The 23,214-nt window shown below is 44.9% G+C and overlaps 1 protein-coding gene across 12 annotated transcripts in view; it reads left to right on the top strand.

Annotated features, from left to right (window-relative positions):
• The window catches only part of SH3KBP1 (SH3 domain containing kinase binding protein 1), a 358,209-nt gene that overhangs the window by 300,511 nt on the left and 34,484 nt on the right, over positions 1–23,214 (top strand). For all 12 annotated transcript variants that reach the window (XM_030807593.1, XM_030807591.1, XM_030807587.1 and 9 more), the window contains 2 exons: positions 51–210; positions 19,267–19,352. In XM_030807593.1, coding sequence (XP_030663453.1) covers positions 51–210; positions 19,267–19,352 — 246 coding nt within the window. The remainder of the gene's footprint in view (positions 1–50; positions 211–19,266; positions 19,353–23,214) is intronic.

Below are 23,214 nucleotides of genomic sequence, written 5' to 3'. Positions count from 1 at the left end.
ACTGTCACTTACACTCGATCTATCTGTTTTCTTTAAACAATGATTTAAAGAAAGACCAGAGAGAGAGCCAAAACTGGATTTACAGAAGCCCTCCGTTCCTGCCATACCGCCAAAAAAGCCTCGGCCACCTAAGACCAATTCTCTCAGCAGACCTGGCGCACTGCCCCCGAGAAGGCCAGAGAGACCGGTGGGTCCGCTGACACACACCAGGTACTGCTGTGCTCTCACCTCCGGGGTCGGGTGTGGGGTGGCTATGGAAGGAACACAGGAGGGCAACTGACTGCCACAGACCTTGGGAGGAAGGGAGAGGAGAAGGGGTGCTCAAACTTCCCTCTTACATCCTCCAGCAAAATTATCTGAAGACACCGGCCACTTCTGTCCTTGCTCCTGCACTCAGGCAGGAGTGAGTGTGAGGTTGAGGGGTGCAGTGTGGGTTTCAGGATAGCAGATGAGGACTGGGTACCCAGCATTTAGGCCCTGCTCACACATAGGGGTTTTTCCTGGGCCTCATTAGAAGCAAGGCCAACTGCCCTTCAGCCTGGAAATGCAGGTGGCATGTCCCTCTTTGTCCCCCTGGATGTTGTGCTGGCCTCAAGTATGTACATCTCGTGCGTGGCTACGACCCCTGACCCTCACTGCTCTGCAGGGCTTCTTTCCATAGCCCAGGCTCCCTCTGCTCTTCACTGTACAGCCTGTTGTGGAACTCCGAGCCAGGAATGTCTCTAGCTCTAAGACCCTCAAAGGCTGGGGACATGCTTTATGCAGGCATGTGTTCTGAGATGTGCTTGACAATTCATTGGCCAGCTGGCTGGATGCATGTGTTCCATGAAATCAGAGTTGGACATTGTTTGTTCCAGACCTGAGATACCTACCACAAAGCAAGGAACTGTTGAATTCTCTCCATAAGTTCATTGCCAGAACTTTCTACCATAATATTAAAATATAGATGTATTATATGTGTTGGTGTAACACACCTGGGCAGGTCAGTGACCCAGAGGTCTTTAGGTGTACATGTCAACACACAGTCACTGAATTTTTGTTCTTATGAGCTAAGTTGGCATGGTGAAAGTTGCATGGGCTTCACAGCTCTTGTGTTGGAGTCAGACAGACCTCTGGGCTGGAATCTCAGCCCACCTCATTCATGGGAGGAGTAGGAGCTTGGCTACACTATCCTCTCACCTCACTTTTTTCATCTGTAAATAGAGGATGATAATGGAATGCACCTAAATAATTCCCAAGTATGCAAATCAACATTATTTTCATTGTTATTTTGATTATTGCCTATTGAATTAGGCACGCTGCAGTAAGACAAAAAAGAGCTTATTTACTCTTTTAAAGACAAATTTTAATTAGTGGTAAAATACACACAATGTAAAAATTACCATCCTATCCATTTTAAGTGTACTGTTCAGTGGCATTAAGTATGTTCACATTATTGTACAACCATTTCCAGAACTCTTTTCATCTTGTAAATCTGAAATTCTGCACCCTTTAAACAGTGACTCCCCATTTACCCCCTCTCCCAGCCCCTGGCAGCCACCATACTACTTTCTGTCTCTATGGATTTGACTACTCCAGGTACCTCAGTAAGTGGAATCATACAGGATTCATCTTTTGTTTTTTTTTTTTTGAGGCAGAGTTTCGCTCTTGTTGCCCCGGCTGGAGTGCAATGGCATGATCTCGGCTCACCGCAACCTCCCCCTCCTGGGTTCAAGGGATTCACCTGCCCCAGCCTCCCGACTCGGACTACAGGCATGCACCACCACGCCTGGCTAATTTTGTGTTTTTAGCAGATACCGGGTTTCTCCATGTTGTTCAGGCTGGTCTCAAACTCCCGACCTCAGGTGATGCGCCCGCCTCGGGCCTCTCAAAGTGCTGGGATTACAGGTGTGAGCCACTGTGCCCGGTGGATTCGTCCTTTTATGACTGGCTTATTTCACTTAGCATGATGTCTTCAACATTCATCTGTATTGTAGTATGACTCATTTGCTTTTCATAACAATGACAACAACAAAAACACAACTCCCAGGCTCAAATGTAGAGGCAAGTCGCAACGTGGGTGTGTGGGAGGCTGGCTGCCCAGTCGATACAGAGCTGTGGTCATCTCAGGTGCGTGTGAGCCCATTCGAGTAGCAGCTGGTTCACCTGTGTCATTCTACAGGCATCTCCCAAGGTCCAGTCCAACAACTGCCTCCATGTGACACCCCCTGTTGAGTTGGTGAGGCCTCTCCCTGTTCCACCCTCTACTATGAACTGACAATAGAAGGTTCTTTGCACACGCACATATTGGGGCCACTTGACAGCCTTGATGACCTTAGCAAGGATCATTTCAGTGGTGTGGTCAGCCCAGAAGCTAGTATATCAGAAGAAAAAACTTATGTAAACCAAAGTGCTTCCGAAAAGAATACGAGCTATACAAATGGGGAAGATGTGGAATAGCAAAGGTTGCATATCACTGAAGCCACACCCTGGCAAATTCTATTAGTCTCCAGGGGCTACAAACATTTCCGTTAGCTCAATAACAATTTCCAAAATATTCCTGCTGCTCTTTCTAACAATCTGATCGAAGAGAAGTGTAATTCCAACTGCTGCTTTGCCTTCTAGAGTTGCTTGCAACTCTCTGGTTATAGGATAGGTACAGGCTTTGCAAGCCTAGGAGAAACGTATCATCACCACCAAACTTCTGGGCTCACAGAGGTCCCATTTGCCTCCTTCCTCTGCTTATCTCTTCTCTGCCTCTGGGTCTCCCAGTATCCAGTGGTTAGAAGTCCAGGCCATGAAGGGAGATGCATGAGAGAGGTTTTGTGAAGCCAGTGGAAGATGTAATTGTTCTTAACAGCGCGTGCCATCTGAGCAGCCTGGGAGAGGGTGGTCAGCCCCCAGCCCTCCACACACCCCATGGCTGCCTAGCTCCCTAGACACTGGTTTGCAGGAGGGTGTGGGGGAGGAAAGCCCTGAGATTCCTGCTTAGCCAGCTTAAGGGAGGGCAGTGCCTGCTCTAACTCAGTGGTTCTCAAACTCGAGCATGCCTCCGAATCACCTGGAGAACTTGTTCAAAACAGATCGCTGGGTGCTATCCCCACAGTTGTTGACTCAGTAGGTCTCCGGTGGGCCTGAGAATTTACATTTTTAAAAGCTGCTGCTGCTGCTGCTGCTGCTGCTGGTAGTGGTGGTGGAATCCACACCATGACAGCCATTGCTCTAGATTCTTCCAAGTTGTTGACGGTGCTCGCCCCTCCTTGCCTGGCTGCCTCTCAAGCGCCTGCTCATGCTTCAGATTTGAGAGCCCCTGTTAGCATGCCCTCCTCTGGAAGCCTTCCCTTAGATCTCATGATTGCTGTCTCCTCCAAATGCCTGCCACCCGTGTTTAGCCTAGTGCTGGGCCCCATGCTGTGCTACTTGGGATGCAAACACCCCCGGACTTCTTCACCAGATTTAAAGCAGATCAAGAGTGTGTTTTGTCATCTCCACATGCCTTACGGTGTCGAGCATATGGTAGTGGCTCATTTAACAAACACTTGTTGAATGCCATGGTTCCTTAAAAGAGGGGGAGGTGCCAGTGCTTATATTTTGTTCAATTTTGCCTCTCCTGTCGTCCTTCCCAGCCTCTGTACAAGCTCTTTAGTATGCGTGTCTTACATTCTAAGTAACCTATTATGCCATGGATTGCCACACAAAAACACTTTTAAAAGTCAGAGAAAGGCTTATTGTTCCTTGGTACTTAATGCACTTTATATTTTTTTGCTAAGCAATTACATTGAACAACCAACCTGTATATTGGTTTATGCACTTGTTTTCTTCTGCCAAGTTAGTGGAGGTAGGAATGTTAATTCAAATAGTTTTGTGTCAGTGGTCTTCTGGAGAAAGGGTATTGTGTTCTGTGTGAACCCAGATCTTCGCCAGGATTTACCTGACCAGGTGAATGGATGGATAGATGGACGATTGAATGCATGGACATGTAGTCATTGTAAGCAGCTCTCGTTGGAAGCTAGGCATTGCCACTCCAGCTGCAGCGTCCGGGCTCACACTGCTTCTCACCAGCCAGTAATCTTGCTGCCAAGTGCGGCTTTCAGAGGAGAGAAATTTCTTTCTCTTTAAACAGGAGCTAGCATCTTTCACAAAAAAGGAATACTGTACATAAGTTTAGGAAAAACATCATCATTTTTAGATATATTCACTTAACAAAAAACGTATTACAGGGCCAGGCACAGTGGCTCCTGTCTGTAATCCCAGCACTTTAGGAGACCAAGGTGGAAGGATGACTTGAGGCCAGGAGCTCGAGACCAACCTGGGCAATATAGTGAGACCACATCTCTACAAAAAAATTTTTAAAAATTATGCAGGCATGGTGGTACACATCTGTAGTCCCAGCTACTCAGGATGCTAAAGTGGGAGGATTGCTTAAACTCAGGAGGTTGAGTCTACAGTGAACTGTGATGGTGCCACTGCACTCCAGCCTGGGCAACAGAGTGAGATCTTTGCTCCATAAATATATATATGTATTTATATTTATAAATATAAATATATATTTTGTATATTTATAAATATATATATTTGTATATTTATAAATATAAATACATATTTTGTATATTTATAAATATAAATACATATTTTGTATATTTATATACATATATTTATAAATATTTATAAATATATGTCAATATATATTAACATATATTAATATATTTATAAATATAAATATATAATTAATATAGTAACATAAAATCAGTTGGACATTCTATATTATGTATCTACAATTAATATATATTAATGTTGGACATTAATATATATTTATATATTTCTAAATGTATAAAAGATATATTACAAATATATATTTATATTGTTAATATAAATATATATTTAGAAATATATATATTTAGAAATATGTCATTAATATATATTAACAATATATATTTATAAATTAACAATATATATTTATAAATATATATTAATATAAATGATATATATTTTTATATTTAGAAATATATATACCACAATATATAAATATATGTTAACAAATATATACATATGTGTTAATAAATATATTCATATGTTAATATATTTATAAGTATACATAAATAATATATTTATATATTTATTAATAGCACCATAATTATTAATAATTATAATAATATTATAATTAATAATTATATTAGTCCTGGTCAGACCCAGGTGTTCCAGTTCACAGTTTTTAGGAATTATATCTAGGAAAACCACAGTGACATCAGTAAGCAGTCTGTGTTCAGTCTGAGCAAGTGGAAATGCACATGAAGGCTCTTACATGGTGAAACCCTGTCTCTACTAAAAATACAAAAGATTAGCCGGGCGTGGTGGCGGGTGCCTGCAATCCCAGCTACTCAGGAGGCTGAGGCAGGAGAATCGCTTGAACCCAGGAGGCAGAGGTTGCAGCGAGCCAAGATTGCACCATTGCTCTCCAGCCTGGGCAACAAGAGTGAAACTGCGTCTCAAAAATAATAATAATAATAAGGTGTATTAGCAATTGAATAAAAATGGGTTCCTCTGTGAAAAGAGTTCCTGAGACTTGGGAGAAGAGTCCAAAAGAAGAAAAAGAAAAACCCAAGGAAATGCTGGAGAGAGGCAGGCTGCCCTTAGCTCTAGTAATTGGATGCAGTGGAAGGCAGCAAGCAAGAAACCTGAGGGGCAGGGCAGGTGTGTACCCTCAAAAGGAAATAAATCTGATAGGGCAAGAGATAGAAGCAGCCTGACTAGTCCAAAGCAAGCTTGTTAATCCCCCCAAACTCAGACATCCCAAGGCATAAAGATTAGTCATTTTCTTCCCAAAGAATAGAGAATCTGGAGCAGGACCTTCACTGTGAGTTGGGGAGCTTTGCCTGTCTTCCGCTGTAGCACATGCTCTCTGAGTGGCCAGGGGCAGGTGTCAGGGAGCTTTGAGTTAGAGATGTGGGGAGAAGGTCTGGGATGAAGGAAAGGAAGTGAGGCTGGCAAAGATGGAGTGGGAGCAGGGCAAAGTTGGTGGCTGGAAGGAAGCACAGGAGATGGTGATCAGAAAGGGGAGGTTGGTGCTTACAACCTTGGAGGTGGGTTTGTTTGGAAGATGAAAATATTCGCAATGGTTGTGGCCACAAATATGGGTGACTGAAGATGAATGAATGAAGGTCATAGAACTGAAGATACCGAGGAAGGAGGGGCCGGAGTTGGGGATGGATCACCCACTCGGTCACCATAGGCTCAGGAAGATGGCAAGAGCTGGAGTCAGGGAGGCCAATGTTCTACAAGCCAGTGTCCTCCCATGGGTGCTGGTGTGTTCTGGGAGATGATGATAGTGACAAGAAGGGTTTGACAGTGTGGTAGCAGGTGGTGTGAGCCTCCTGGCTCCATCCTCTGTCGGGCAGAGCAGAATTAACAGCTTTTGCTTTGGCCGGTGGCTGAGAATGTCAGGGTGGAAGCAGACCATTCAATGAGAAGGGTCCAGATATGGGGGAGTTGGTTGCTATGAATCAGACATCCCAGAGGTCACTGTCCATTGACTTTACATGTGGAAACATGTGCCCAGGAATTGCTTTCGAAGATAGGCAGTTGGATGGTGGACACCGGGATGTGGGTAGGAGGCCCAGTGACTTTTCAGACCTACGCTACTTGGAGATGACCTATTGCTTTAAATGTTAAACATACCATGTGGACTTCTTGTGAAGGGCTGGAGGCTACACTGAGAGAATTGGAGCATAGGATAAGGGGAGGGGCAGCATGCAGTGGAATCACTTTTTTTTTTTTTTAAACCTGTAGTGATGCTGGAGCACCGGATTTCAGAAAAACACTGGGAGTTAAGTGACTGATGAGTTCTGAGGCATTTTAGCTTGAGGCAAAGATTAAGTAAACATTTATCTGCCAAACATCAACTAAGTGCATAGGGAAGGGCGGATGTCTCTCTTGGGACCAACTTAAGAGCATGGAAGTTAATTTTTTCTTTAAATTTACCAAGGCATCTTGGCTTAAGACCTTGGGGTTATGATGTAGCAGGAAATAAGCTTCCAGGTACTGATCACTCAGTGAGGTGTCCAACTCCCATGCCCACCAAAAGAAAGCATTAGAAAAGACCTCTTTGCTTTTATTAGGTGTAAACTAGTCAATCTATTAATCAAAAAAGAGGAAGAGAAAGCTAGTGAGTGTGTGCAGTATTCCCTAAGTCAGCAGGTAAACTGTATACTTGGATGCTTAGCCCATCATTTTGAATTGGGATTACTCAGGTGCTATGAATTTCTTTCTAAAGATTCCTAGTGATTCCTTGTGTGATTTTTGTGTGCTTCCCTCCTTTAATACAAATCAGGATGAAGACTTATCTTTGGAGAATTCAGGAGAGAAGTCTTGGCTAGAAATTACAGAGGTCGGCTTGGTGCAGTGGCTCACATGTGTAATCCCGGTGCTTTGAGAGGCAGAGGCAGGAGGATCACTTAAGGCCAGGAGTTCTAGACTAGCCTAGGCAACATAGAGATCTCTACAAAGTTTTAAAAATTAGCCATGCATGGTGGTGCATGTCTGTAGTACCAGCTACTTGAGAGGTTGAGGTGGGAGGATCACTTGAGCCTGGGAGTTCAAGGCTGTAGTGAGCAATGATTGCACCACTACACACCATCCATCCTGGGTGACAGAGTGAAACCCTGTCTCTAAATAATTAAAAAGAGAAAAGAAAGCAATTACAGAGGTGGATGTCATTGGCTTATAGATGGTAGTTACAAGCATGGAATTAGATATGACCACTCCAGGAGATTACGGAGAAGAGGAGGAGGAAAGAGTAGAGACAGCAGCAGGGAAAATCACTGTGTACAGGGTGGAGGAAGGCCTAGGAGCCATCCAAAAGGGTAGGAGGAGTGTGATGTCATGGAAGCTAGAAGGAGGAAGTGTGGAGCAACTACTAATCAGCAGTGTTCACACCTGGGCATGCATCCGAATCATGGGTGTTTAGGGGTGCTTGTTGAAACACAGGTTGCTGGCATCCCAGGTTTCTAACTCAGTAGGTCTGAATTAAGGCCTGAGAGTTTGCGTTTCTCCCAAGCTCCCAGTGCTGCTGCTGCTGCTGCTACTGGTCAGGGGACCACATTGTGAGAACCGCTGCCATCTCGAGAGCCAGGGACACCCAGGCTTTGCTCATTAGTTGGCCCTTGGTGACCCCAGTCGAGCAATTTCCATGGAACAGTTGTGGGCAGGAGACAGATTTGGGGTGAGTTGAAGAGAGAATGGGCAAGTGGCCAAGCGTGGGTAGACTTGTCTTGTGAGAAACTGGCTATGGAAAAAAGATGGAGAATGGGTGCTAGATATAGATTCAGGAAGGAAAGAAAATTTGTGTGTGTGTATATGTGTGTATGTGTATGTATGATTCATTTGTTTGTTTCAAATACTCGTAAAGTGCCTACCTTTGCCCAAGCCCTCTTCTAGGTAGTAGTTAACTATGGTAACCAGGCCCACCCACTGCTTGCTTGGGCTTTGGGGCCAGGCACACTGGGGTTGAAACCCCAACCCTCTTCTTAGATACCCTGTGACTTCGGGCAAGGTGCTCACCACCTTGAGTCTCACTCAGTTCCCTCCCCTGCAAAATGATACCACAAGGTCTACCTTGCTCAGGTGTGGAGAGTTTAAACAAACTGCTCCACCTCAGGGGCCTAGCTCGTTGTCTGGCAACTTAAGAGGCACTCACCAAATCTGTGACCTCCATGGGAGAGGGGTTCCTGCATCAGGCTCTGGGGCCCCAAGGGGGTGGAAAAGTGGACATAACTCAGGGTGGAAGCATGAGTGGCCGCCCCCAGCTGCAGCAAGAGCCAGGACCCAGGGAAGGCCAGCAACTGATGGAAGGTAGTCCCATAGGTCACAGGCATGGGGGGAAGTACCTTGTCATACTTTAGGGACATCTGCATGATTTGCTGACCTCATTCCATTTGTACTTATTATCTTCTCTCACTCTCTTTCCTTCCACCCACACATAAAGTGAATCAACCATAGTGATGGGATTTAGCCTCGGCCCAGACTGAGTCACATTGATTTTCCTGCCACTGATGGCCAGAATCAGGCAGTGAAACAGTAGGAAATGTTAACACCTCACGCATGCTTTGTCCTAATTGGTTTCTATAATGTGTTTTCCATGGGCTATGTCTTTGAGTAGTACTGTTCCTCCACACAGCACCCTGCAAACTTTTCTCACAGTCACATGATGATGAATTCTTGCTCCTCCAGACACTGCCCAAGAGGAGGGCTCAGCATCCTTAAAGCCCCTTGCGCCTCTTTGAGATGTCAAGCTGTGGGTTTGCAGGTGGCGTCTACGGATGTCATCATCCTTGTGCCATAGTGGATTGCAGGGCTTGTCAGGCCCTGGATGGGCTCTGGAGAGAGGCCTGCTTCCAGATATATTTGCAGAGTCTGCACAATGAACAGAAATTTGGAGGGGAATTGAGTGAGCACTTTCCCATCACCTTCCAGTGTGTCTTCACCATCTATAAATAGCCAAGCTTGTTTGTGCTCATCCAGACAAGGACGCACGATGCAAAGGGAGAGCTGCCAGGAAAACCACTCTGGTTTCTGCTTCTTGTGCCCCTGGCCTCCCTCTGCTTGTCCCACATTTAAATGGTACCACTTTTTCAGTCCAAAAGTTCCTGTGATTCCTGGGACATTTTTGGCTACCAGGTGAGTATGTGGGGACTCATAGCAGATAACAGCAGGACCTTTGGATTTGGGTTTCTGGGAAAGGGAGGGAGGCTCCTCCTGCCCTCCATGTGAGGAGCAAAGGAAACTGGGGTTACTGATACTCCCATTTTGTCCTTTTCTGATGGAAGGATCCAAGTTCCATGGGCAGTAACATCCCTCCTGGGGCAGAATGCTTCTGAAGGACTGGCTTTGCATCTGCTATCTTCACAGATGGGCGGGGCCCTCTTGTCGCTGTTCATTTGAAAGGAAAACATCTCTTGGAGCATAAAACCTATGCACACGGATGCTCACTTACATTATTGCCATCCCAAATGTGGTAGGAAAAGATTGGACTGGCTTGGCATGAGGAACTTTCCATCTGGTTCCAGCTCTGCCACCAATCAACTAGGTGGCCTTGGGTATATCACTCCCCGCTCTCAGAGCACAGGACCTGTCTGTAATAAAATGGGGGCTTCAGCTGGGTACTCTCTACCCACCTTTAACAATCAGAGCTGAAGTCTGAGATGTTATAAGTAGGCAGCCAGGAGAGCAGGAAGGGAGCGCTCACTTGTGTTGGCCTCGCATCCTCAGGCACCCGACTGGACAGGGCCACAGAGGTAAACAATGAGATGCAGTAGTTTTACACTAGGAGGGAGTGATAAGCAAGGTTGCAGAGTTGGAGAAAGAAAGAAGATAGGTTCTCAGGTGACAGGTGCTCTAAAATCTCAGACTTTACTGCTGTACAATTCATCCATGTAACCAAAAATCACGTGTACCCCAAAAGCTATTGAAATAAAGTAAAAAGTTGTCATAAAAAAAGAAGATAGGATAATTTGAGTGGTTTCTCTAGGATCTGCACATTTGACATCCATTATCATCTGTTCCCAATGCAATGAAAAGTGATGAAAAATAGAGGATGTGTGGTGTGTGCCTCAGTCGTTTCCTAAGCACAGGCAATGGGGCGTTTCTATTCCTTTCCTTTTCTTCCCAGCTTTCTTTCCTCCTCATCAAACTTTGTAGGCAGTTGAAGCCCAAACACTTGCACCTCCTTTCTGGGGCACAGGGTGGTGGCAGGGGGCAGGGGGCGTTGCTGGCAAAAAGAGTCACCATATGGACTTGGAATCTTTGGTTCAGTAGGAATCGGTAGATTTGCTCTTTCTCCTTTCATCCGTGCTCACCTCCAAAAGGTTTGTGGGTTCTTTTTGTTTCTTTGTTTTTTTGTTTTTTGTGGCTGCTGTTAGTGCTACTGCTAATTTACTTGTTTGTTTGCTTACCTTGGCTTCCTGTGCACTTCAACACCTTGTCCGTACCACATGTCTTGGCTTAACTGTCCCAACGCAGGCTAAATTGGGCCATGCCACTGGCTGAGTTCATGGTCTCGAGAGATGCACATGGTGCATCTTCCACATTCCCGTCTGTGTACGAGCCCCATCTTATATCTTGAGTCTGAGTGGGAAGAACAGGCCCCTCTGGATAGATCGAGTGCATGATTTTTGTTTATTATTAGTGCTTTTAAACTGAGAGAGGCAAAGGTAATTTACTTAGCTGGCAGTGAGCCGGGGTGACACAGGCTGCCTGGCATCCTTGATGACTCACTGTCCCCAAGGCCAGATCCCCAGCCTGGAAGACCAGAAGGCTGACTAAAGCAGCTTCGAGAAGGAGTCAAGAGCTTGGACTCTGGAGTTGGACTTAATAGGCCCAATTCTAGACCCTGCCACTTTACTACTTTTACAACCCTTAATCAGCAAGTGACTTAATTTCACTGAGCTCCAGTTTCCTTATCTATATAATGAAAAAAAGGATGTCACAGGTGGGGTTCTCTAGAAGGCATACCCTGAGCCAGCATTTAACATGAAGATATGTTTTAGAGTTCAGTACCTATGAAGCAAAAAGGAAGAAGGATTGGGCGGAGGGAGAAGTCATGATGTGATACTGGCTCAAAAAGCCTTGGCCAAATCCATGGGAAGTTTTGGAGCCAAAATGGCCCATCTGAGTCATCCCATGTTGGGCTGAGATGGCTGAGACTTTGATACCATGGGGTGTGGGCTTCCCTGGAGGGGAGGGAGTGCCTTGGCTGAGGAGGCTCTCTGCAGCTGAGATGGTCCCTGGAATAGCTGACAACTGGCAGCAGCCTGCTGGCAGCACTTCCAGCAGGCAGTAAGGGCAATGAGCCCTTCACACAAGGGGCTGCGCATAGTGGGTACCTCAAGGGGTGGTTGTGAGGATTGAGTACTTAAAGCATGCCTATAATCCCAGTGACTTGGGAGGCTGCGGCTGGAGGACTGCTGGAGGCCAGGAGTTGAAAAACAGTCTGGGCAACATAGTGAGAGCCCCATCTCTACAAAAATTTTTTTTAAATTAGCCATGCATGGTAGCGTGTACCTGTAATCCCAGCTACACAGGAGACCGAGGCAGGAGGATCACTCAAGCCCAGGAATTTGAGGCTGCAGTGAGCTGTGATCATGCCACTGCACTCCAGCCTGGGCAACAGAGTGAGACTTTCTTTCTTTTCTTTTTTTTTTTTTTTTAAGTGCTTATTCTAGTGCCTGGCACATGGTAGGCATTCAGTAAACAGTAGCTGCTGCTGTTATTTCTTTTTTCTTTTTCTTTTTTCATTCTCAAAGGAGGTGAGCTGCTGTTATTTCTATGGGATCATAGGTTCTACTTATACCTGGTGGGGTGCTTGGGCTCGTCAGTCCCTTCCCTGTGATTTAGGTTCCTGCTTTAGTAAAACAAGGAGACTTTTAGCTGGTACTTGCCTATCCAAGTCATGTGTCCTAACTGTCCATAACGAAAACTGCTAGGTAAAATATAAGAACGTTGCATTACTTTGATTTAAAAACCAGAAACAAGTAAGGGCAACTTTCTTCTGATGCCTTTGGATATATGGTGGTATCTCCTGACTTCTCTTATGTTCTCCTTTTAGTTAACAGCTGCAGGCATAGAAACTCACCAGACAGAAACACTTGCAGGAGCTTGCAAATTACAAAAGGATGGGCTTTTTCCTTTTTCTCTGAATTTAATAACATCCCTTTTGCCAAATGGTACCCACATGGTGGGCAGACTGGGGAGAACAGGGACCACTGAGGGGCTGCATCCTCATTGGGTGTCAGCCGCTCCAGACACATGCTTCACAGAATTTCAGAAATGTTCGTATTTTTCGGAACTGAAATTCATTAGCATTGTTCTAAGAGTCTATAAATACAGTGAAAGGCATTTCCAAATAGACATTGTAAAATGCTTGCACACCCACAGTCTGAACACTGTCAAAACACCAGCTGCAGCTTCCCTACTTGGAAGGATCAGAACCTTTTTTAAACTTCACCTACTGTGTTTTCAAAATAGGCTTGCTTCTGGCCCTGTGTTGAAGATCATTTCAACTTAAGCCTGTGTCTGGTGCTTGGCATGAGGGATCAGGGCTCAGTTGGAGAGACTGGAGGGATCCCACTCTCCTTCCTATCAACATGTGGCTGGTGCTTTAGAATCTGGGGAGGAGTTACTCAGGGATGATTAATTCCTATTTCTTCAGGATGGTCCTTGTGCTTCAGGCTATCCGACCATCTGTAAGGGGCCTGCAGGCAAATCCCAGAGATGTAAAACACTCTCCTGAGTCAGAAGCCCCTCCCTGACAAGGGTTCACCCCAGGTCACACTAAATGCCACTTGAGGGACAGCTACCTTGGCCAACTTGGAGCATAATAGATTTTTCCTTTTATCCAGTGCCATTAGAACAATGCTCCTAAAATTGGGGATAGAGCGTCTAGTAGCTACAAGCAATTTGCACCTTTGTTTTTCATTTGTGTGGTATTCTTTATAATTTTAACAGTTGCAAAGACAAAATGCCCTTGTGGCAACAGTTTTCCACTGATAGCCATTGTCGTAGGCTGTTTTTTGTTTCTTATGATTTCTCAAACAGGGATGTTGTATTAGTCTGAGTGGCTTAACCAACAGAATTTATTTCCTCACAGTTGTAGAGGTTAGAAGTCTAAGATCAAGATAGCGGCAGGATTTGTTTCTTCTGAGGCCTCTTCTAACAGCCTCATTTTAACTTAATCACCTCTTTAAAAGGCCCATCTCTAAATACAGTCACATTTTGAGGTATTGAGGGGTTTCAACTTCAACGTATAAATTTTGAGAGGACACAATTTAGTCCATAACAGACATATACATGGGGATCTGCAAGAATTTGTTTTTTGTTTAAAAAGTGTTGACACTATACTCAAGTCTGTGGTCTGAATGTTTATACCTCCCCCTCCCACAAATTCATGTGTCAAAATCCTCACTCCCAAGGTGGACAGAATAAGAGGTGGGGCCTTTGAGAGGTGATTAGGTCATTGGGGCAAAGCCCTCATGAATGGCATTAATGCCTTTATAAAAGAAACCCCTCTCCCACCACGCGAGGGCACAGCAAAAAGGAAGCTGGGTCCTCACCAGACAGAATCTGCTGGCATCTTGACCTTGGACTTCCCAGCCTCCAGAACTGTGAGAAATAAATTTCTGTTGTTTATAAGTCACCCACACTATAATCAAGAATATAACTTATCCACAGGTTATTTCCTAAGGTGTACAAGGCCCAGAAAAATCACAATGTTTGCTTATTCATTTAGTTAAACAAAAACTTTTTGGCATACATAAATGTATAAAGCATTGTACTAGGAGGAAACAAAAGTGACAAAATCCCATTCTGAAGAATAAGTGGGGAAGATTACTAGGTACATATATAAATATGAAGTGCTGTGATAAGGGTTGGGATACAGGGGTGTGTTGCAGGAAACACGAAGAAGAGAGGTGGATCTCTGAGTGCTAAAAGTGTGAGTTACATTTGCTCAAGTCAAGTGGGAAGGAAAGGAATTCACAACATTGGCCAGAGGCATGAAATTTGGAGTCAAAGGAGATGATGAAATGTCCCAGAATTTGCCACAACTCACAGGACTATCTCCACTCCAACCCCACCCCAGACTCCAACATTTCTCTAATGTTGAAATTATGGAACAAGAGCTCTAGATAGAACGCCTCTCGGAGGTGATCCTGTTGAAGCTAGCCCACCAGTCATTTTGTTGATGAAGCACTCAAGTTCCAGAGAGGTTCAGTAACCCGGCCAAGGTCACACAGGTGATGAACAGCAGGTTTAGATGTAGCACACCTGGCCTGGATTTTTAAGTCTAGGGTTCATAACTCCACCCCTGGCCTGAAAACCAGTTCCCAGGAGAGATGACCTCGTGGGGCGCCTACTGCCTGGGTGGTTCTTAAAGGAGAGTTTGTGAGGCAGCATCCAGGCAATCTCAGCTTTTACCTTGATAATACTATTGGAGAGAAAGGAGAGAGAACATGAGCTGCCTGAATTAGATAAGCCTCTAGTTGCTATTATTAAAAGTAAACTTTAGGCCGGGCATGGTGGCTCACGCCTGTAATCCTAGCACTTTGGGAGGCCAAGGTGGCCAGGTCACTTGAGGTCAGGAGTTCAAGACCAGCCTGGCCAACATGGTGAAACTCTGTCTCTACTAAAAATACAAAAATTAGCCTGATGTGGTGGCACGCGCCTGCAATCCCAGTTACTCAGGAGGCTGAGACAGGAGAATTGCTGAAACCCAGGAGGCAGAGGTTGCAGTGAGCCGAGATTACGCCACTGCATTCCAGCCTGGGTGAGAGTGAGACTCCATCTCAAGAAAATAAAATAAAAGTAAACTTTAAAAGGAAGGAAAAATTCACCTATAATCTTATCCCAGAGATTACTACTATTAACATTTTGGACTATTTCTTTCTTGTCTTTTTCCTATGTATGATTTTGTTTGTTTTTCACCAGTTTTCCATAGATGTGATCATACTGAACAGCATACAACTTTAGATATTGAGGGAAAAGTACATTTATTGTACAAATACATAATACATTCTCATTTCAGAAAATCTGGCAAATGTTCACTAGCAGCACAGATGTTTTTTGAGTCCCTGCCATGTTCCAGCTACTGAACTGGGTGGTGGAAATCACCCATCAGACTACCCAGGAATAACCACTGTACATTTTCTTCCAGTCTTAAAATCGCTCTTCCTAATATGTCAGGAGGGCATGTGGGTATATGTGTGCTGCGGTGTGTGTTGTTTTTAACCTGCCTTTGTCCCTTAACATTGCAATGTAAGCATTCATTCTTGTTAGTATAAGCCATTTATAAACATCGTTCAGATGGCTATATAAAAGTCCATCAAATATAATAGTTTATTCAAGTATTTTCCTATTTATGAAAGATTCTAGTTCTTTTCAGTTTTTCTTCATTACAAATGACACTGTGAAAAACACACTGATGCATAAAATCCATTTGGGAGGCGGAGGTTGCAGTGAGCCGAGATCACGCCACTGCACTCCAGCCTGGGCGACAGAATGAGACCATGTCTTAAAAAAAAAAAACATTTTATTATTTTATATATATATATATATATATAGAGAGAGAGAGAGAGAGAGAACATATATATAACATATATAGTACTATATATATATAACTATGTATGTACTATATATAACAGATATATGTACTATATATAACTATGTACTATATATAACATATATATGTACTATATATATAACTATATATGTACTATATATAACATATATTTGTACTATATATATATATATAAAAGAATAAAATAGTTGAGAATGACAATAAAAGGAAAATAAGAGCAGTAAAGTAATAAAGCATAGTAATGCACAATAGGGTCCTCTAAAGTTTCTGGAGACAGGCTCACATTTGATTGGAAGCTTCCAGCTGTCAAATCACAGAGGGAAACAGCAGCTCCCAGATTGACAGTTACCATAATACACAAATAAGCCACATGTTCAGAAACTGCTGAGTTGTTCCGAGATACATGTGATTAACTCATGAGCAAAACTTCATCTTGCTGCCAGCAGCCCCTCTGACTTAACCCCAGCTGCCCCCAGGGTATCACCTCAAACCATCTTTCCCTCTTGACTGGAAAAAAAAAAAAAAAAAGCCGAGTAGAATTCACTAGACTCACTCCCTGAGTGTTCTCTCTTTCCTGGGCAGGACACGTGGTCTTATAAGTTTTGATCTTTGGTGTGTTTCAAAAAGGACAGCGCTGTCTGGCTGTGAGTATAATTTGTGTTTAGTCTGTTATTTTGAAGGATGGCAGCACCCAATCCTTCTGGGCTCTGTGGATCCCAGATAATGATATTTAAGGGTCCCCAGGAATGTATTTCTTTATATCTGGGGAAGACTCTTAAAAATGAAAATGCATTTCTGCTAATAATTCTGCATTTCTGAAACATTTCATTCAGGTTACCTTCAAATTAGTGGGTGCTGGGGCCCTGACAGTGAAATGTTTTGAAATAAATGTCCTCCATCCTGCCCTTCCTGTTGGCTCAGGATCAGTCTGAGGCAATGGCCCTGGTGGGGCCGAAGCTTGGGTAGCCAGGGGTTGGAGAGGGGGTCTGCTATGGAAACCTGGCCTAGGGAAGCCCACAGCCTTAGGAAGTTAGGGTGAGGCAGGAAAAAAGGTCCCTCTCTGAAGCCTAAGCTGCTTCTCCTTTCCAAGTACAGGAGTTCATGCTCTACCTGAACTTCTGTTTCAGCCTAGCTTGGAAGGGCCCAGCCAGCATCATAACACACACTCCCAGGACAGTCTTGGAGCTGTATTTTCTCTTAGTGGAGGCCAAGCCATTAGGCCCAGGCCTGGTCCCTGGTATTCTCACCCCTGCCCCTCCTGTGGTGGAGAATGCTTGAGGTTAAGAGGCAGTGTTGTTTGCTTGGGAGTTGAGGAGGACTCACCTCCTTCCATTGGTCGTCTTCTCCCATCACAAAAATATGCATGTTGTACCAAATGTGCCCACAAACACTTCCTTTTTTGAGACAGGATCTCACTCTGTCACCCAGGCTGGAGTCCAGTGGCACGATCATAGCTCACTGAAGCCTCAACTTCCCTGGGCTCAGGTGATCTTCTTGCCTCAGCCTCCCAAGTAGCTGGGACCACAGGCGCACACCACCACACTCAGTTAATTTTTGTATATTTTGCAGACATGGGGTTTCACCAGGTTGCCCAGGCTGGTCCCAAACTCCTGGGCCCAAGTGATGCTCCCATCTCTGCCTCCCAAAGTGTTGGGATTATACACGTGAGCCACCGTGCCCTGCTCACCACCCATTCTTTGAGTGAAAAACACAGCAGTCTGTCCTGTCAGCTCCCTGGTTTGGAGTTCACCCACAGCACCTGCCCTGACCTGACCTCCAGGTATATACAGGTCTCCTGCTACAACCGTCTCTCGGCCCCTCATTGCCTCCCAGACAAAACAAGCCCTGTAGTATCCGGCCCAGCAGTCAGGTGTTCACCAACCTTGCCAGCCTTTGTCCTGTCACTTCTCTGAGGACTTCAGGCTTTGGTCCCGGGGGCCTTGGCCACACTGGCACTCTCACCCACACTAGGGTCATTGCTCAATCACACCTCTTAGGAATATATCCTCTCTCCCTTTTCCTCCAAGGCTCAAGTGTAACCTCCATGCCCCCTACCCTCTGCCTCACAGATCTCCTGCACTGACCCACTCCTTTCTTCTCATAGGACTGTGACACCTGCGTCTTGTAGCCTAGGCCATGTGGACCTGTGGCTGGCTGACTGTCTCTGCCATTTAGACCACGAGCCCTTCCCGAGTAGGCACATCTCTGAATACCCCCAGCACAAGTGGCACATGACAAGTGCTCGTTGACTAAATCTGGTACTACTCATTGTGAGGTGTAACTTCAGGCCATGGTGGCCTTCAGGGCTGTGAGATGGACTATTTCTGTTACTGTGCTGGGAACAACTGCTCAGCTTCTCTCTCTCATTTTATGGGCAAGGATCTTTTCCTATTTCACTGCTCTCATAGCCCTTGGATAAACTCGTTTGTGACTCATCCCCCCAAAAGGGCGCAAAGAGCTGTCTTGTGGAGTAATTTGGAGGAACCTTCTGTTTGTGCATGAGAAGGCTAGGTTTCTCTCATCATCTTGGAGGCTGTTCCCATCCCATAGAGCTGCTCCTAGCCCAGATACAGAGGGAAGTCACTCGTGTCCTGATGAGCATGGGGCACCCATCCAGGAGCCGTCTAATGTTACAGGCCTGAGCCCCAGCGCCAGCATTCAGGTCGCCAGATCTCAACTCGACACCTTGTGCCTTTCAACAGCCTGGCTGATGCCACAGCTCCAGGCCAGAAAACCTTTTTCTCAAGGTTGAAAGTAGCTGACCTTTGACAAGCAGCATTGGCTAAATTCCTTGTTCCTTAAAAGGAAAGCTCCCAGTTATCATTAGCCAGTGTTTATTTGGCCGCAGGGCAGGAGCAGGCCCTATACTGCACCCTGTGTACCCAGCAGGAGGGTTTGTGGCTGGAGGTACATTGGCGAACAGTCATTATTAAAATAGCCACTTTTGAAAACGCGTGCTGGAGAGGGGTGCATCCAGCCTGTCAGCTGGTCTGCATCCCATCCCATGTGGCTAGACAGCTCGTTGGTTCTCTGGCTCCCTCACAGGCAACAGTGCCATCCACTCCACACGCAGCACACTCCTTAACGTGTGCAGCAAGAAAACTGACAGAATGACAAGGACACACACCAATTATTAAATGTCTGGGCTTGTGTTTTTAATGTAGGGGTGACGGTCCAAAGATTGACTTGGCCGGCAGTTCGCCATCTGGCATCCTGGACAAAGATCTCTCGGACCGCAGCAATGACATTGGTGAGTAAGGACAGTGTTCTCGCTTCTCTTTGCAGAGTTAGTAAAGAACCGCAGAGCCTGGCTTGCCTTCAACCAGCATGATGAGAAGTAATAAAGCCATTGAAATGCCAGGCTGGCACCCTCGCTTGGCTTTAGGTGTTACAGTTTTGTAAAGAAGGGAAATGATGGTGCTTTCCACATTGAAACACAATGCCTGGGACCTTTCCCCTCCCTAGGAGAAATTCCTTACAAGATCTAATGAAAAGAAATGATGAATAAGCCTTTTTGTAAAAAGTGGGCATTAGCCCTTATGTTCACAGTTTCCAATGATTTGTGTATTTTGTGTAAAAAGGTGGATGGATGCAAATGTGAGATGGCAGGGTTCATTGTTGATACAGCACTTTTGACTGAGTTTCAAATGAGCTTTGGTATGGTAATTGCCACTTAGTTCAGAACATGAGTGAGTTTTCCCAAGGTCAGGATACCACCATATGATAAATGGGAGGGAGCTACAGTCTCTCTGGGTAAATAAAAGTCAGAGGTTCTTTTGGAGGTGTACGTGGGTGGGTGTGAGGCTACCGGTGTGCTGTTAAGGCCACTAGTGGTCTGACCTGGGTGGCAACCCTTTTAAGAAGTCCAGATTCAGGGACTAATTTTTTCTTATTTTATTTTATTTTTTGACATAAAGGCCATTTAATGATAGAAATATATAAAAATAATCATATTGTTTAGCAACAGGCTATCACATTTCTTGGGAAGAGGAAAATGACCTGCTTTAAGGAAAACTTGCAACCATGTGCAAGACTTCATTTCAACACATTTTTCCCATCCACTTAAGCATTTATCCTTTGAGTTATAAACAATCCAATTACACACTTTATTTTAAAATATACAATTAAATTATTATTGACTATAGACATGCTATTATGCTATCAAATAGTAGGTCTTACTCATTCTTTCTAACTATATTTTTTGTACCTATTAACCATCCCCACCGCCTCCCCACCCCAGCCCTGTACTATCCTTCTCAGCCTCTGGTAACCATCCTTCTGCTCTCTACCGCCATAAGTTCAATTGCTTTGATTTTTAGATCCCACAAATAAGTGAGAACATGTGATGTTTCTCTTTCTGCACCTGGTTTATTTCACTTCACATAATGATCTTCAGTTCCATCCATGTTGTTGCAAATGATAGGATCTCGTTCTTTTCTATGGCTAAATAGTATAAATTTTTTTTAGCTTTACATCTTCTATTTGTACCTATCAAGGTCATAAGTTAGCATTCTCTCATATTCTACATAATATAGAAGGCTGCATTTTAAAATTTACTTTGTTTTAATTGAACTTTTCATTTTGAGGTCATTGTAGATTCACATGCAGTCGTAACAAGTAATAGAAATCTATGTACCCTTTACTCAGTTTCTCCCCAATAGTAACATCTTACAGAACTATAGTACACTGTCATGACTAGGATATTGACATTGATATGATCCACCAATCTTACTCAGATTTTCCCAGTTTTATTAGTACTTGTGTGTGTATTTTGCTCTATGCAATATATATATATATATTTTGAGACGGAGTGTCGCTCTGTCACCCAGGCTGGAGTGCAGTGGTGCGATCTCGGCTCACTGCAACCTCTGCCTCCCAGGTTCAAGCGATCCTCCCACCCCAGCATCCCGAATAGCTGGGACCACAGGTGCATGCCACCATGCCTGACTAATTTTTGTATTTTTTGTAAAGGTGGGGTTGCACTATGTTGCCCAGGCTAGTCTCGAACTCCTAAGCTCGAGCGATCCTCCCACCTTAGCCTCCCAAAGTTCCAGGATTCCAGGTGTGAGCCACCGCACCCAGTCTGCAATTTTATCATGCACATAGGTTTGTGTATCTACCACCACAGTCAAGACATAGAACGTTTCCATCACCACTAGATCCCTTGTGTTGCTCTTGTTAAGCCACACCCACCTTTCTCCAGCCCACCCCCTTCCCTAACCTCTGGCAAGCACTATCAGGGATTGATTTGACATGGAAGACAGCTTTCCAGCATCATCTGCTTGGGCCACTCACTTTAGAAACAGATGTGTGATGGTTGGCAGGCCTTGTAAGAGCACTAGAGCTCCCAACATGAGCATTCTGCTCTCCTGCTGCTGTCCCTCTGTTTGGGTGCTGTTTTCCTTTGAACCTGCTGATAGAGTTGCATCTTTGCAACTGCTGACATGCAGTCTCTGGTCTGATCTCATGGGGGCTTGGGGGTAGGATGTGTGACTGTGACTGTAAATGCCAAAAGTACTTCCCCTGTTTCCACAAGCTCGTTTACATCCTCAGCCCTTGAGAAGCCCAGTCAGGAAGCATAACCTGATAGCTTGGGCTGATGTAATAACAGAAACTCTGGCCTGCTGTAGCTTTTGTTCTGCTTAAAGTGCAGGCAGAGCAGAGCAGAGCAGTAATTGGCTGTGAATGAAAGGGGATTGTCAGAATGAGCCTGAGTTCCAGTTCTACCACTGCAGTTTCATATTTGGGCCCTGTTTTAAGCCAGGGTGGCTGGTTGGTGAAGGTCATGTGCGACCTCAGGGGGCTGTCTTGTCACCTCCCTCATGTCAATAGGAAGGGAGGTATTCTCCCTCCTCCAGAATATACGGGATAATCTGTCTTGCTTGTTAAGAGCATTCACCTTTGACCTTTGCATTCTTTGGGTCTGGAGATGTCTATGATCGCGATCATGAAAATATGAATCACATGTTTTTCAGTCTGATGAGCTAGTGTGGAAATATTGGGGGTATTGATGGGGGGGCGGGTTCATCTATAGAAGCTTTTCTTGCTGTGGAATCTAAGCACAGTTTCATATATTTGGGAGCCCAGAAATAGAGTACTGAGGTTTGGTTTTCTCTCTCTCTTTGCCACAAAGACATTAATCCTAGAAGACTATAACTTCTCAAGTTAATGATATTTTTGTTTTGCGATAGTCTTGCTCTGTCACCCAGGCTGGAGTGCAACAGTGCAATCATTGCTCACTGCAGCCTCCAACTCCTTGGCTCATGCGATCCTCCCACCTCAGCCTCCCAAGTAGCTGGGATTACAGGTGCGCACTACGACACCTGGCTAATTAAAAAATTTATTTTTGTGGAGACAGTGTCTCCCTATGTTACCCAGGTTGGCCTTGAACTCCTGGGTTCAAGTGATCCTCCCACCTCGGCCTCCCAAAGTGCTGGGATTACAGGTGTGAGCCACCACACCCAGCCTCAAGTTAACAATTTAATGTATGCTTTATTTGCATTGTAAGAAATAATGATTGACAATCGCGTGATCAATAAATACTTGAGTACCTACTACTCAAATGCAAGGCTGGCTGGAGACTGAGGCCCTCACACATGGGCTCTGCCTTCCAGGGGCTTTGGATCCATTTGGGCCCCTAAGATGGCAAATGAAAAGTTAAATAACACTGTAGGTCTGTATAAATGACTGAGTGGTAGAAAGTAATGCTGGTCGGAGGAGAGAGTGTTCCCTGGGGCCCAGGTTGTTGGAACAGGCTTTATAAAGGGGGACAGATTTGTCTGTATCTTGAAGTTGGATTTGCTTATGTGGAGGTAGTGGAGGTGGGCAGGAGAATCACGTGGTGAGTGTTGACCAGCCTGGCTGTGTTAGAGGGTTTGTGCTGGGAAAGAGGGAGGGCTATCCTGTGTATTAGTCCATTCTTGTATTGCTATAAAGACATATCTGAGACTGGGTGATTTATAAGAAAAGAGGATTCTGCAGGCTGTTCAGGAAGCATGACAGCATCTGCTTCTGGAGATGCCTCAGGAAGCTTCCAATCATGGCAGAAGGCAAAAGAGGAGCAGACACTTTTAAACACCCAGATATCTGGAGAACTCACTCACCATCATGAG

This window comes from Nomascus leucogenys, chromosome X (assembly GCF_006542625.1).
Source record: "Nomascus leucogenys isolate Asia chromosome X, Asia_NLE_v1, whole genome shotgun sequence".
Classification (NCBI taxonomy): Eukaryota; Metazoa; Chordata; class Mammalia; order Primates; family Hylobatidae; genus Nomascus; species Nomascus leucogenys.
The sequence above is the reverse complement of the archived record's forward strand: the minus strand, read 5'-3'. Positions and strand labels throughout refer to the sequence as shown.